This window comes from Chrysochloris asiatica, unplaced genomic scaffold (genome assembly GCF_000296735.1).
Source record: "Chrysochloris asiatica unplaced genomic scaffold, ChrAsi1.0 scaffold00051, whole genome shotgun sequence".
Classification (NCBI taxonomy): Eukaryota; Metazoa; Chordata; class Mammalia; order Afrosoricida; family Chrysochloridae; genus Chrysochloris; species Chrysochloris asiatica.
In genome coordinates this window covers 7,185,753-7,202,562 of record NW_006408569.1, presented here as the reverse complement: position 1 = coordinate 7,202,562, position 16,810 = coordinate 7,185,753, and the positions used below count along the sequence as shown (strand labels likewise).

The 16,810-nt window shown below is 40.4% G+C and overlaps 1 protein-coding gene across 2 annotated transcripts in view; it reads right to left on the bottom strand.

The window, feature by feature from the left end:
* The window catches only part of SMARCA1 (SWI/SNF related, matrix associated, actin dependent regulator of chromatin, subfamily a, member 1), a 93,602-nt gene that overhangs the window by 28,249 nt on the left and 48,543 nt on the right, over nt 1–16,810 (bottom strand). For both annotated transcript variants that reach the window (XM_006862839.1, XM_006862840.1), the window contains 3 exons: nt 16,422–16,532; nt 16,069–16,182; nt 1,536–1,658 (listed from right to left, as the gene is read on the bottom strand). In XM_006862839.1, coding sequence (XP_006862901.1) covers nt 1,536–1,658; nt 16,069–16,182; nt 16,422–16,532 — 348 coding nt within the window. The remainder of the gene's footprint in view (nt 1–1,535; nt 1,659–16,068; nt 16,183–16,421; nt 16,533–16,810) is intronic.

Sequence of the window (16,810 nt, the reverse complement as noted above, 5' to 3'; positions counted from 1 at the left end):
ACATGTCACCACCACCACCAAGGGTCTTATATCCTGAAATTTCATCTCCTACAGTTTATTTTCTGGAAGTATGACCCTCATAAACTTCACTAAAGCAGCAGTGACTGAAAGACATTAATATCTTGTTCAAATGGAAACTATTTCCTAACAGTTTTTAATTATAGGTCCCCAGTGGTGCCAGTGGTTTGGACTTGACTGCTAACTTGAAGATTGACTGTTTGTACCCAACCAGCAGAAGACAGCCCTGACAATTTGTTTCTGTAAAGGTAATCAATCATGAAATTCATCCGGAGCAGTTCGACTCTATAATGCTTGGAGCAACAACAGCTTCTAATTGTACCACAAGCACATTACAGTAGGTCAGAAATCTCTCACAGCTGTGTAAGTTCTTTCCCTAAAAGGATAAAAGGCGCTTGGAGAATGACAAAATTACGACTCAAGTAAAAAGATCACTGGACTACGATTTCACGAGCTAATTCACAAAAATTAACAAAAAGTGATTAAATTTGAACTTTCCAAGAAAATTATGTTAGTAATCATTGTCTGCCCAGATTCAGATGGGGATTGGCCCTGTTGTAATTGATAAATGTATGCTTCTTTTCACGCATTCGTGCTTATATTTTATGTTCCAATATATCAAAAAGAACTTATTCTATAAAAGAGATCAACATTAGAGGGTTGATCTAAACACAGGTTTACCAAGTAGCCCAGACTTCTGGTGGAGTGTCAAATCAGGATAGTAGGCTTATACAGATATCCATGTGACTGGCACATTTTTTGCTTCTGTACAAGGGTAAGTCACAAAGTACTGCAACAAAATCACAGAAACCTTTCTAAATAAAAAGATCAAAATGTGAAGCTGTTGTTTCTCCAATTCTGAAGGCAGTATTTCCAGCTCTCTAACCCTTCCCTGAAGAATTCTGTGCTCTTTCATTTCTACCAGGTCAAAATAGCAGTTTTAGGATCATCCAGGGATTCAAACTGTGTTCCTTGAGTTTGTGGAATTAAAAGAAGTCTGAAGGAATAAGAGCAAGGTTGTAAGGTGGATGGGGTCAGGTATCTTACCGCAATTATCCTAAGAAGACAACCCTTGCTACCTTCAAAGTATTGTCATGATGGGAAAAAAATCTTCAGCACAACTCTCAAGGCCTTTTCTTCACAATTACAGTTTCCCATGCTTCATTATAAGCCCCCATGATTATCCTGAGTCCTTCAAGAAAACCTGTCCAAATGATCTCTCTGGAACCCCAAACAACAATCACCATAGCCTTCTGAACTGTGCCTAGCAGATCCCTAAGAAGCCACTATGTGACTAAATGTGTTAGTGAGAGAGCTTGTCTAGAGCCATCCTCTGATCACAGACATGTTTAAACATGTTGTGTTTGGAATAAGTCCATGCATGTATGACCCTGGTAGCAATACTACTTTTACTTATTTACCCTTATGTGTTTTCACTGCAATAAAATATTTCTTTAAAGTGTTATCTCTTTTTTTATTGGTTAATCAGAATCTTTCAGCCAGTTAAAATGGTTTACTTGTGTGAGAAGTTTGTCCTTTTCGCCAGTCTCTTCTGCTGTAAGAGGTTCAGCCCCATCGATCTTTTTTTGCTCCTCTTTTTGAGCCATAACTGGATTTGGGTTATCAGGATTCTTTGGAACCTATAGATTAATAGAGGCATCAAATAAAATGTTGAGATAATTATTAAGGGTATACAGACTTCAGAGTTCTATCAGCTGTAAATACAGTCACACCAGAAGGACATCTGGTCCTCACCACATTTCTGCTATTATAGTATTAAAAAATCAAGCCCATTCTTAAGTGTGCCAAATAGTATTATAGAATTCAACCTCATTAGTAAATGCAGCATCGTTTTCTGGATTGATTACACTGTGTAACAAAGAACACCCCTATAACACCGTTTTTTGCTGCTACGTGTCTTTGAATCAGTTCTGACTCATAATGACTCCCCCCTCCCCCATTTTAAAGAGGTAATCATCAACTTTTGACCTCTTGAGGTTCTCATCAGCACTGCGTTCTAACTTTTATTTAACAATGCTGTCATTGTTGTAAGTGCTGATGAATTGTTTTGGACGCATTGGGACCCTACATAGGGTTTCCGAGGACCTGCTGGTGGGTTTGAACCGCCACCTTGCGGTTCAAATCGACTTGGCAGTCCAGTATTTATCCTATATTACCAAACCAGGACTTGTATTTAACAACAAAGTAGACAAATTACAGACCAATACAACTCAACAGGTATCTGGGGGATCTCAGATAATGCTACTGAAAATGTCTTAGTCTGATATATAATAAAAACATCATGTATTTAAAAGCTAACTTTCAGCTCTTCCTGTAAGTGGCCTGAGGTAATCTCACAAAATGGTTCACTACTCATTTGACCCAGAAAGCCCCACAAAATCATGCAAATCCCAAGGAGCAAATCTCCGGGTCCATTTTAAGAACACCCGTGAGACTGCCCAGGCCATCAAAGGTATGCATATCCGGCAAGCCACCAAGTATCTTAAAGATGTCACTTTGCAGAAGCAATGTACACCATTCCAATGTTACAATGGTGGTGTTGGTAGGTGTGCCTCGGCCAAACAGTGGGGTTGGACACAGGGTCGGTGGCCCAAAAAGAACACTGAATTTTTTGCTGCACATGCTTCCAAATGCAGAAAGCAATGCTGAATTGAAGGTTTAGATGTGGATTTTCAGGTCACTGAGCACAGCCAGGTCAACAGAGCCCCCAAGATGTGCTGCCAAACTTACAGAGCTCCTGGTCGGATCAACCCTACATGAGCTCCCCTTCCACATTGAGATGATCCTCACTGAAGAGGCACAAACTGTCTCTAAACCAGAAGAGGAGGTTGCACAGAAGAAAAACATATCTCAGAAGAAACTGAAGAAACAAAAACTCATGGCTCAGGAGCAAATTAAGCTTAAAACGCAAAAAAAAATTAAAAAAAATAAAATAAAAGCTAGCTTTCAAAAGGAAAAAAAGCTTCTCAACTGTTCAAATTTCTGGTCAGACCTTAAACTATATGTGATTAAGAACTATGTTCCACAGAGAAGTGAACAACTTTCGTAGCTCTTGTTTTTAGATGGGGTTTTAACAAGCATTTCATAGAAATATGGACTGCTAAATTCAATGTGATGGCAAACAAAATCAAACTAGTAACCTGAAATCAACTCACCGTAGTTTAGTTTTACCACTTCAAAACAGGTGGTACGAAACTCACAAGGATTACGGGACTTCTGCCATTTGTTAAATGTTTTTAATCTGTCCCTAAGGAAGGTTCTGGTAGTGTAGTGGTTACGAATCGGGCTGTGAACCTTAAGGTCAGCAGTTCGAAACTACCAGCTGTTCCGCAGGAGAAAGATGAGGCTTTTCTGTTCCCGTAAAGATTTAAAGCCTCAGAAACCCCGTACAGACTCGCTATGAATCGGAACCGACTCCATGGCACGTAACAACAACAACAAGGAAGGCTCTGGTAGTGTAGTAGTTACAAATCGGGCTGCTAACCTCAAGGTCAGCAGTTCGAAACTACCACTGGTTCTGCAGGAGAAAGATGAGGCTTTCTGCTCCCGTTAAGATTTACAGCCTCGGAAACCCTGTGCAGGGTCGCTATGGGTCGGAACCGACTCCACAGTACTTAACAACAACAACAAGGCATTTTCTACTGGGGAAAAATGTCAGAATGTTCTATAGCTTCGAATGTTCTTTAGGTTCAAATACAGCAAAATTCTTGCCTCATGTCTTCAGTCAATGGAACTAGTTTGACAGTCTGGGTTTTGTTGTTGTTGCTTTTAAATCTGCAGCTGAATTTCATTGAAGTCATCCTTTTCTGGTGTAAATATTTTAGTGCACAAGTCATTAAATGCATTAGATAGCAACTGGTATGAGTCACTAGAGCATAGAAGCTCCTGTATAAAATCCCTTCAAGGTCCAAGTTTAGCTAGTGGGTAGAATTGGTACAGATGGCGTTGCTATCTAGTTGTTGTTATGTGCCGTGAAGTCAGTTCTGACTCATAGCGACCCTGTATAGGGTTTCTGAGGCTGTGAATATACGGGAGCTGAAAGCCTCATCTTTCTCCTGCGGAACAGCTGGTAGTATCGAACTGCTGACCTTGAGGTTAGAAGTCTAACTTATAACCAGTATGCTACCAGAGTGGTTAGGGCAAAACAAATGCTTTCCTCACCTTAAACATTATCTCTATGTGTATATCTATATATATATAACTACAGATCTTATCCGCTATACTGCTGTGTCCTTGGTGTTGAACATCGGGGGTAGGGGAAGGGGAGAGGAAAACAAAATAGGAAAGTAAAACAGGCAAATTTGCAGGCCCTCAAGAAAAATTATCTGTACTGTTTCAAAACTGCCACTATCCCATATCGTTTATAAGGTAAGACTATAGGAACGCCAACAAAATGTATTTACAGCTTCCCAGCTATAGACAACGCTTCACTCTTTGGCCAAGAATCATTGAGCCAGAAAACGGGAAAGGAATTCCATAGAATACAGATAACTAAGGGGCTTCAAAAAGTTCATGGGAAAATTCCATGGCTTACTGGTGGAACCCCCAAACACTTAGTTCACTTAGGAACTTTTCCATATCATTTTTTATTTCCTACTTTGGTGAGTCTTTTAAAAGCTTGTGAGTAGCAACTGGAATCCGAAAAGTTCATGCGCGGTCATTTAAGGTACAATTATTGTTCTGTCTCCTGTATCAGGAGGAAACAAGAGCGAAGAAACATGGAAAGAATTCGTGCAATGACTAATGGGCCGTAAGAACAGCCGTCTCCAAGCCTGAGACCTGAACTAGCTGCCTGGCTACCACTACCAACCACTCTGATGGGGTGGGGGATGTAGAACAAAACTCATCATCAATAAAAAGACCGACCCGGCTCACTGGTGAGATAGAGGAGACTGGTAGACCCCACAAGACTATGGCGCTTAGTCAATCTTCAGTTTAGGAAATAAACGTACCCCCATGGCTCAATTTTTAGCCAAACAATAGAAAAATCTACACTGTTGTTATTAAGTCATTTCCAACTCATAATAACCCTGTTTAGGGTTCCCGAGGAGTGGCTGGTGAGTTTGAACCACCATCCTTGCAGTTCAAACTGACCTTGCAGTCCAGCACTTATCCTACAGCACCACATCACGAGTCTGAAAAATCTATTGTTGTTAAATGCCCTCAAGTTGATTCTGACTTATAGTGACCCTGTGTAGGGTTTCCAAGGAGCAGCTGGTGGGTTTGAATTGCCCATCTCGTGGTTCGCAGTCCAGTGCCGATCCACAGCGCCACACCAAAGGTCCCTGAAAAGTCTATGTTGTTAAGTGTCTTAGAGTCATTTCTGATTTATAGTGACCCTATATAGGGTACCTGAGGAGCAGCTGTCTATAGAGGGAACAATAACACTAGCCTATTCAAACATTTGAGATCAAAAGGGCAGCATTTACACATGGACAAAGAGATGAAAGGTTAAGGGAGGAAAAAGAACGAACACAGGAAATATAGGGATGTTACATTGTGGGGATTATAATCAATGAGATAAAACAAAATGTGCATGAATGATTCAATGAAAAACTGATCTGCCCCACAAACCTTCATCCCACTCTCCATAAAAAGTTAAATAAAAAATTCCATTAGCTTTTCATTCTATTTTCCCACAAACTTGAGGCGCCCCCTTATAGAACAACAGGTTGATCTGAGAATAAACTATTATTCCATTTACTTTGTGGGTCTAGTGGGTTTTCAGAAGGTATAGACAAAAAAACAACAACAACAACAAAAAAATCAATGCTAGATATCCCTTGAAAAGATCCAGCTAATGGACCTGTATCACAACATCCTTGAAAGCAAGTTTTGCAGATGATTAGCATGCCATGCTGATCTGTCTATATACTCTGGACTCAAAAACCCACCACCTTAACTCCAGTCCGTCATTCCTGATAAAGAATGAAAAAGATAAGTTGCAGAAAGAACCACAAAAGAGCATATTCTTACTGCTTGTAACTCTTCAGATAAATGTCAGCCAAGTCTTAAGACAATACAGCAGGAATCCAGGATGGAGCTGAGAAGCCATGGCGAGCAGTAGAGGTTTAGGAGACTGGTTCTCTGCACCACCATCAACACCCTAGTCCAATCCTCCACCATCTTCTCCCACTCTGACTATTTCAATAGTCTTATGATTCAGTTGCCTGGATGAAAGCTTTCCATTCCCTTCACAGCAGCTAGGGTGAATGTAAATCCGATCATACGCACTAAGCTATTTTTTTAATATAAATCTATAGCTTTATTAAGACAAAAACTAACAGAGTAATATTAAGTTTACATTTAAGCAACGTTTTCACAGAAACCTAACACATGCCTAAAAAGATTTTACAATGCAGTTGAGATGATGTCAAGAAGTTATGGACATAATGATTCAAGACAAAGCTTTCTGGGTATCAGTTAATTCTTAGGATTATTTTTTTTCTTCAAATAATTTGGCAGTGTTGACTGAGCACACCACAAGTAGTGCATCCATTTGTTGAAACATTTCCATTTGTACCCATCATTTCTTGGGGCCTTATTTTTTGGCAATGCCTTTAGTATGGCTTGAACTTTTTTCTTCACAGTGCCATCGGTTCTTGGTCACATGCGCCCTCCTGAAATGGTTGCACACTGACCAATTCTTTTGGCACCATGACTCTGTGTATTCCATCCATCTTCTTTAGATGGTGCCTACAATCATTCAAGATTTTGCCAATCAAATCCCGTCAAGGCTTGAGTGTTTTCTTCAGTTCACTCCGCCTGAGAAATGCTGAGTGTGCACTTCCTTTTCGGTTTTCTAACTTTATTTAGGTCTTGGCACATTTCCTTATAATATTTGAGTTTGTCTTCTTGAGCTGCCCTTGAAATTTTCTGTTCACTCTTTTACTTATTTCTCCCATATGTTTTAGCCTTTCTACACTCAATAGTCAGTTTCGGAGTCTCTGACATCCATTTTAGTCTTTTCTTTCTTTCCTTTTTAATGACCTATAATGTTCTTGATGTCATCCCACAACTCCCCAATCTTTGACCATTAGTATATAATGCATCAATTCTATTCTTGAGATGGTCTCTAACTTCAGGCGAGATTGTACACAAGTTCATATTTTGGCTCTCATGGAGTTGTTTCAATTTTCTTCAGTTCAACCTGAACTTGCATGTGAGCGACACATACAATTTCAGCTGGCCCTGGCTTTGTTTTGGCTGGTGAGATTGAGCTTCTCCAGTCTCTTTCTACAGACGCAGTAAATTTGATTGTTGTGTATTCCATCTGGTGAGGACCACGTGTATAGTCACTGTTTATGCTGTTCAAAACAGGTGTTTGCACTGAAGAAGTCTTTGGTCTTACAAAACTCTATCACGCAGTCTCCAGCATTGTTTCTATCAGCAATGCCTTATTTTCCAACTACTGATCCTTCCTCTTTGTTTCCAAATTCCCTATTCCAAACATCACTAATTATCAATGCATTTGACTGCATGTTTGATCAATTTCAGACTATAGAAGTTAACAGAATTCTTCTACTTCATCACCTTTGACTTTTGTGGTTGGTGTGTAAATTTGAAAAATTAACTGGTCTTCCATGTGTTGTTAAGTGCTGTCGAGTCTATTCCGACCCATAGCGACCCTGTAGAGGGTTTTCCAAGGAGTAGCTGGTGAGTTTGAACCGCCAACCTTGCAGTTCAAAAGACTTTGCAGTCCGACGCATTAGTCCACAGCACCACACCAGGACTCCAGTCTACAGATATCATCCTAACACAGATAGCACTACAAGACAGATCTTGAAATGCTCTTTTTGGCAATGATTAGGATACCGTTCCTCTTGTTTTTGCCATTCCTGGCATAGTAAATCATATGACTGTCCAATTCAAAATGACCAAAACCAATTTCAACTCACTAATGCCCAGGAAATTGATATTTATGTGTTCTATTTCATTTTTGATGACTTTCAATTTTCCTAAATTCATATCTCAAACATTCCATGTTCTGATTATTAACGGATAGTTGCAGTCATTTCTTTTCATTTTGAGTTGTGCCCCAACAGCAAATGAAGATTCCAAAAGCTTTACTTCATCCATGTCATTAAGGTCAACTCACTTTTTAGGAGACAGCTCTTCCCCAGTCAAATTTTATATGACTTCCTTTAAACGGCTCACATTCCAGCAATGAACACTTAGTGCTCTGCTGTTATTCAGGTTTTCAATAGCTAGCTGTTCAGAAGTGGTGTCTCTCCTTCTTCCCAGTCTTGGTCTGGAAACCTGTTCACCATGGATACTTCTGCTGGTATTTCAAAAACCAGTGGCATAGCTGCCAGCATCACAACCACCACAGTAGGACAGTTAAACACACAAGTATGACACACGGACTGACGATGGTAGTTGAGCCAATTACTCAGGGCAAATAACTCAATGTCTTTGTGCCTCAGTCTCCTCATCCAGGACAAGCACTTAACAAGTAGACTGATTAAATAGGTGCTATTATTATCATTTCATCACCCACCCACCCGTCTGCCTTAAAAAACATGCTAATGGTTGGTGTTCGTTTGCTCTAAAGATCAAATTCAATGTCATTAATTTGGCTTTAAGGTCCTTGGGTGGTGTAAACTGTTTGCATCTAACCAAAAAAATCGGTGCTACCATTCAAGAAAGGCCTGCTGATCTGTGTCCATCAAGATTACACGTAGGAGAATCTACAGAACAGTTGTGCTCTAACACATGGGGCAGCCATGAGTTGGAATCAACTCAACAGCAGTGGGCTTGGGCTCTCCATGACCTGACTCTACTCACTTGCCAGACGCATCTCAAGCCACTCTTCTCCCACACCACCGGCCTTCGTTCCATTCTCTAAGGGGCCTTCCTCCTGCCTACCGCAAAGCCTTTGCACATGTTTCCTTCTGCTGAGCTTTTCCAGTACTCTATTTGGCTGATTACCACTCATTTCTAGGACCTCAGCTAAATTAACAGTTAACTAGGGGCACTTAGGAATCCTGGCGTGGTGCTGTGGGTCAATGCGCCAGACTGCAAAGCCGTTTGAACTGCAAGGTCGGTGGTTCAAACTCACCAGCCACTCCTCGGAAACCCTATACAGGGTCGCTAGGGGTTGGAACCAACTCGACGGCACTTAACAACAACAACAGGGACACTTCTGTCATCTCCCAGTCCACATTAGACACCCATATTAAGAGCATAACCAAGTCCGTAACCTCAAAAATCATGGCAGAATACACTCTTATTGTTGTTGTTAAGTGCCGCCAAGTCAGTTCCAACCCATAGGGTTTTCCGAGGAGCCACTGGTGAGGTTGAACTGCCGATCTTGTGGTTCAAACAACTTTGCAGTCCAGCACATTAACCCACAGCACCACAAACAGCTATCACAGAATACACTGTGGTATCTGTTTAATGGCAGACTCTGTAGTGGACTGTCACTTCCATAAGGGGAGGGACCTCGTCTGTCTTATTCAACACTATACCTCTAGTACTTGGCACAGGATGTGGCAGTCAATAAGGACTAAGTTAAAAAGGGTCCTTTCTCTCATTCTCCCTCTACTTTCCCTCCACCCTGAGACGCAAGGAAAACAGTGATGTGCAATAACAAGAATTTCATGCCATCTTCCCTCTTCTCATTCCTCCCTTGTTCCTCTTCTTCCTTCTCCCTCTTCCTTCCTAGCACCTTTCATAGCTGTCTGACCGTTCCTCTCCTGAGGTTTCCTATTTCCTTGTAGTTGGCCACCACCTAAGCAGTCATTATAGATTCTCACTCCTCACACCACTAACCACCTATAATGAAAGGCACTGTGTCCAGTAAAACCAGACCTGTGGCTAGGATGTGGTGGGCATTGTAATCATCACAGACACAAAATCTCAGTCTCTCTAGCAAGGGAGCAAAACTGATCATCAGAGGTGATGGTTTTTATTGCTTCTACTTGGCTACCTCTTGGCCCACCTCCCGAACAGTATGTCACACCACTGCAAATACAGTCCTTATTTGGGACTAGAGAAAAAGGCAGGATGACATCAAATGCAAAAATAGCCCAGAATCTCTTAGTGGGAAGAGCACACCATTTAAATACTGAGAACCTGGGTTCAGGATCAGCACCGCTGGAAATCTTGTTAGCCATGTGACCTTAAACAGGTTAGTCAGGGAACCTCTCTGAACTTCCATTTCCTGGCCTATTATACGCAGGGGATAAGAATACATGCCTGCCCTCACACGGTTGTTAGGAATCAAACGGGGTGTGTGTGACAGCACTTTGCAAAGTACAAAATGCACTGCACAAATATTTGATTTATTCCAATCTGAGCTCTAACCTTTCAATTAATTCTCTTCTCAAATCTCACCAAGATAATCATAAAAAGAAAAGAATGTTCCAAACCTAAAATGATTATATACCTTACTGAAATTATATATATGCATTCATGTATGTATTTGTCTACCTAAAAAATCCAATTAGCTACTTTGTTATTAATTTTTCTATATTTATTTTGCAGTAGAGCCTATAACTTGCCTGTTTCTTCTGGTATATTGTGGCTTTCACTTTCTTTGAAACTGGTTTGTGCCTGATCTTAATATTCAACCATAGTTACATTTCTCTTCTACAATTTCCCAAGAAGGAATTTTATCCAGTCCTGTTGGCTGAAATATATGCAAATTTAATCATAGCTCCCTAACTAGATTACAGCTAACCATATACATTCACTTTAAGTTTCCTTTTCTTACAAGTTTTATGTTTTTAAACTCTGATACATAAAAGAGCAAACAAGGGTTTTTGCTCCTTTCTAACAGCAATGGTCAAATAGAAGAAACAGTCTAGAGATACACTCTAGTTCCAAACTGTACACGAACTAATTCTGTACATGTATTATTTACAGGGAGTTTCTAGGCACATTACAGCTACTCAACAAAATGACAATTGGTCATACATAGTTCCAACTGGGATGAAGGTTCATAAAATAGATTTTTAAAACATAGGTCCCAAGTAAGGAAACTGCATAAATTCACAAATGTGTTAATATTCTTATCATTTTGCTTGTATTACTGATTATTATACTATTGGGGGTTCAAGCTCACCAGTTGCTCCTTGGAAACCCTACACAGGGTCACTATGGGTCGGAATTGACTCAATAACACTTAACAACAACACAGTCAGTCCTCAACATTCACTAGGAAGATCATTTCAACATACAGAAAAAATCTGACAAGCTTAATATCTCTAAGTGATGGATTACGTATGACAAATAGTAAATTTCACTCACTAAAAAAAGAGATCCTATCAATCTTATATAAATAAGAATTTTGAATTAAATAAGAGCATTTTAAAAGCATAGAATTCATTACGGTGTTTACCATTACCTTTAACACCTAAATTGCTACCAACAGGGCATTCATCAACCTGTGAGCAATAAACACGATAATACGATTTTTGAGTCGTATTTTAAAAAATGGTCGCCACTTGCAAAAACTCAAGAAAAGGTTTTCATGCTAAAATAAACATTCTTGGATTGTTACCAGGGGTGGGAGAGAAATGGTGCTGGAGATCGCATGACAGAATTTTATAAGACCAATGAAGGCTTTTGATTGTGTGGATCATGACAAGCTATGGACAACACTGAAAAGTACGAGTATTCCAGAACACTTAATTGTACTTCTGAGAAATCTGTACCTAGACCAAGAAGCAGTTGTTCGAACAGAACATGGGAACACTGAATGTTTTCAAGAGACAGGGTTGTATTCTTTCACCATACTTATTCAACCTGTATGCTGAGCAAACAATACGAGAACCTGGGTTCTATGAAGAAAAACGTGGCATCAGGATTGGAGGAAGACTCATTAACAACCTGCAATATGCAGATGATACAACCTTGATCGCTGAAAAGTGAAGAGGACTTGAAACATTTACTTATGAAGATCAACAAGCACAGCCTTCGATATGGATTACATCTCAACGTCAAGAAAACAAAAATCCTCACCACTGGACCAATAAACAACATTCTTATCAATGGAGAAAAGATTGAAGTTGTCGAGGACTTCATTCTTCTTGGATCAACTATCAACACTCGTGGAAGCAGCAGTCAAGAGATCAGACGATGTATTGCATTGGGCAAATCTGCTGCACAGGAACTTTTTAAAGTATTGAAGAGCAGAGATGTCAGCTTGCGGACTAAGGTGCACCTGACCCCGGCCATGGTGTTTTCAATAGCCTCATATGGATGCGAAAGCTGGACAGTGACTAAGGAGGATCGTAGAAGAATTGATGCCTTTCAGTTGCGGTGTTGGAGGAGAATACTGAAAGTGCCATGGACTGCCAAAAGAACCAATAGATCTGTTTTGGAAGAAGTGAAGCCAGAGTGGTCCTTGGAGGCCAAGATGGCTAAGCTTCGTTTCTCATACTTTGGACATATTGTCCAGAGGAAACAGTCGCTGGGTAAGGTGGAGGGTCAGAGAAAAAGAGGAAGACCCCTAATGAGATGGATTGGCCAGGTGGCATCATTGATGGCAGAGGTGGTGAGATTGGCCCAGGATCAGACATTGTTTCGTTCTGCTGTGCATGGGGTCGCTATGGGTCGGTTCCAACTCGATGGCACCTGACAACAATGACTTCTTCATTGCAAATGTTTTTTTTAAACAACATAAAAAAATTATACACACAGAATACACAGGTATCAAATTGACTTTATTTATGGGAAGAGATGGTGGAAACATTCAGTATCATTAGCCAAAATAAGACCAAAGTACGACTGTGGAACAGATCATCAATTACTCAGATGAACGTTCAGGATGAAGCTGAAGAAAATCAAAACAAGTCCAGGAGAGCCAAAATGAACCTTGAATATATTGTTGTTGGGTGCCATCAGGTCAGTACCGACTCAGAGTGACCCTATGCACAACAGGACAAAACACTGCTTGGTCCTGGGCCAACCTCACAATTGTTGCCACGCTTGAGCCCAGTGATGCTGCCACTTTGCCAATCCATCTCGCTGGGGGTCTTCCTCTTTTTCGCTGACCCTCTACCCTACCAAACAGGATATCCTTTTCCAGTGACTGGTCCCTCCTGACAATACGTCCAAAGTACAAGAGATGAAGTTTGGCCATCCTGGCCTCCAAGGAGCACTCTGGCTTCACTTCTTCCAACACAGATCTGTTGGTTCTTTTGGATGCCATGGCACTTTCAATATTCTCCTCCAACACCATAACTCAAAGGCATCAATCCTTGTACTATCTTCCTTATTCACTGTCCAGCTTTCGCATCCATGAGGTTATTGAAAATACCATGGCTTGGGTCAGGAACACCTTAGTCCTCAAGCTGACATCTCTGCTCTTCAATACTTTAAAAAGTTCCTGTGCAGCAGATTTGCCCAGTGCAATACGTTTGATTTCTTGACTGCTATTTCCGTGAGTGTTGATGGTTGATCCAAGAAGAATGAAGTCCTTGACAACGTCAATCTTTTCTCCATTGATAAGAATGTTGTTTATTGGTCCAGTGGTGAGGATTTTTGTTTTCTTTACATTGAGATGCATCTTCATCAGTAAGTATTTTAAGTCCTCTTCACTTTCAGCATGCAAGATTGTATCATCTTCCTCCAATCCTGATGCCACGTTTTTCTTCATATAACCCAGCTTCTCAGACTATCTACTCAGCATACAGAGTGAATAAGTATGGTGAAAGAATACAACCCTGTCTCACACCTTTCCCAATTTTAAAACATTCAGTGTTCCCATGTTCTGTTCGAAAAAAATGCCTCTTGGTCCAGGTACAGATTCCTCATGAGCACAGTTAAGTGTTCTGGAATACTCATACTTCACAATGTTGTCCATAGCTTGTCATGATCTACACAATTGAAAGCCTTTGCGTAGTCAATAAAGCATAAGTAAACATCTTTCTGGTATTCTCTGTTTTCAGCCAAGATCCATCGGACATCAGCATTGATATCCCTCGATCCATGGCCTCTTCTGAACCCGGCTTGAACCTCTGGAAGTTCTCTGTCAATGTATGGTTGCAGCCGTTTCTGTATTACCTTTAGTAAAACTTTACTCGCATGGGATATCAAAGATACAGTCTGATAATTTCCACATTCCATTGGGTCACTTCCCACCTAAATTTAGAGACCATCTCAAGAACAGATTTGATGCATTAGACACGAATGACCAGAGGAGCTGTAGGATGACATCAAGATCATCATACAGGAAGAAAGCAAAAAGTCTTTAAGAAGAAGGAAAGAAAAAAAAAGACCAAATTGTATCAGAAGAGACTCTGAAACTTGCTCTCCAGTGGAGAGATGCTAAAGCAAATGGGAGAAATGAGGAAGTTAAAGAGCTGAATAGAAAGTTTCTAAGGGCTACTCAAAAAGACAGTCGAGTATTACAATGAAATGTGCAAAGGCCTGGTGTTAGAAAACCAAAAGGGAAGAATGTGGTCAACATTTCTCAAGCTGAAATAACTGAAGGAAAAATTCAAGCGTAGACTTGCAATACTGAAGGATTCTGTGGATAAAATATTAAACAATGCAGAAAGCATCAATGGATGGAAGGATTGACAGAAGAATGATGAACACAGGGAGGTCTGCAAGGGATAAAGGGGATAGAGACAAATAGTGTTATATACACAATCCTGGGACAACAGTGTTCTGGGGGTAAATGCATGGACAGATAAACAGACTGAACGGCTGTGAGAGAGGAAGTGGGAGTGGACCTACATATAATAAGGGTTTGAAAGGATATTTACACATGGATATTTACCTTTGCTGCAAAGAAAGATGCGGTGGCATATGCATGAAGCAAAATGATGAAAACTTCTTAGATATTATCAAACATCTTAAGGAGTTACTGGACCTAGAGGCTCAGAATCACAGTCTCAGGGGACACCAAGGTCAGTTGGCATGACATAGTCCACAAAGACAATATTCTACATCCTACTCTGGTGAGTAGCAACTGGAATCTTAAAAGCTCCTGAGCAGCCATCTAAAAGGTGCAGCTATGGAAGATAGGCAAGTGATGGGAACTGAAGAGACTTGGAATCAACTAGTCCAATGGATCAATGGAGCATGCGAACATCAGTTACCACAACTCTGAGACCAGAAGAACTAGATGGTACCCAGCTACTACTCAGAAAATGGATCGCATCAGTAGGGCCCAGATAAGACTGGGAGAAAATTCAGAACAAAACTCAAAATGACAAAACAAAACCAGGCTTAGTGGTCAGAGAGAGACTGCAAGAACCTGACACGATGGCCCTCAGCCACCCTTCAGGTCTGGAATGGAACTCACCCTCATGACCTGATTTTCAGCTTAATATGGTAGGGCACACCACCACTAGTAAGGTATACTCACCATGAAAAGGTCAACCATTCAAGTTCAAGAGGACAACTTTTACATAAGGACAAAGTTGAGAAGGGCTGGGCAGGAGGGTGGAATGGAAATCGGAACCCCAGGGAGGAAGCAGGTTAACTGCTGTTACATGGTGGGGACTGTAATCATTTGAGAGGAAACAAAGTGCATGATGTGTTGAATGTAAATCTGATGGTCTGCTCTGTAAACCTGTACTCAATTCACAAAAATCGTTTTTAAGAAATGGCCCCAAATTTCCTTTCATGTGTTATCCATTCACTTCTAATAAAGCGCATACCAACTGTTCTTTCTACATATACTCTGACTATTCAAGTGTGAGCGTTAGAATAATACGCATCATTATTATGTTTCATGATTTCCTTCTGGTGACTCAGTCGTTTAATGCTTTACTTCTAGTGGAACTCTATTGGTTGTAAAAACACCGCTAATTCTATTTGCTCTTACATTAAAATGGAACACGTTCTCGTCTAGCTTAATAGATTACACTAGCTCAAAATTATATTATACTAACCTTAAATTTAAATCTTAACCGTAAATTATACATAAAGTATGTGTTAAATAGCAGGAGAAAGACAAGACTATCAGCTCCCGTCAAGATTTACAGTCAGAAACCCTACACAGGGTCGCTATGAGTCGGAACCAACTCAAAAGCACCTATCATCAACATAACAACAATCTGAAATTACCTTATAACCTATCGTCTTCCGAAAATATAAAATCTCCTTCTCCAGGAGCTCAAATAAACGTGGTGGGAAAAATTGAAAGTCCTGAACATTTGGTTGTTTGGGCGGTCGCGGGGCCTATGGGAACAAAATGCATTACAATGAACAAAATGCATGCCATGAACATATTCATACATATATATTTTTCTATATGAAGAAAGAAACACGATGACATCTATTATACGGCTGTGCCATATTAAGTACTCTTCTATACTGTCTTGCATAATTGGGCAACGTCATAAGTAAATCTGAGTCAGAGACCATGTGGCAAGACTATTCCCTTGTAGGACATGACAAGTGACCTCAGACAGGTTTACCTTTGGGACCTTCGGTTCACTGACACGTAAGGCCTCTCGAAAGTAGGCATCCACTGCATAGTTGGCTTTGCGTTCTCGCTTGGGAGGCTCAATCCATTCTACCACACCAAGCTACACATGATAAACACGAACAAAACATTTCATTAGTTTACTCCACTCTGTTTGCTAAACTGTGGACGTTTTCTGAAAGGTGAAAAGACCAAAGCCACTAAATAAAAAAATTTAAAAAGTGCTTTCTAAAAATCACAGTGACTCTTCTAAAGTTCCATAACTTTGTACTGTAAGTTTAGGTCCAAGGAGGATTTACTTTTTGGAAAATAGGTTTAAAAAGGAGTTCTTCTTTAGTCACTGAAAAGGATTTATGTAATCATTAGGACTTTACCCCCAAA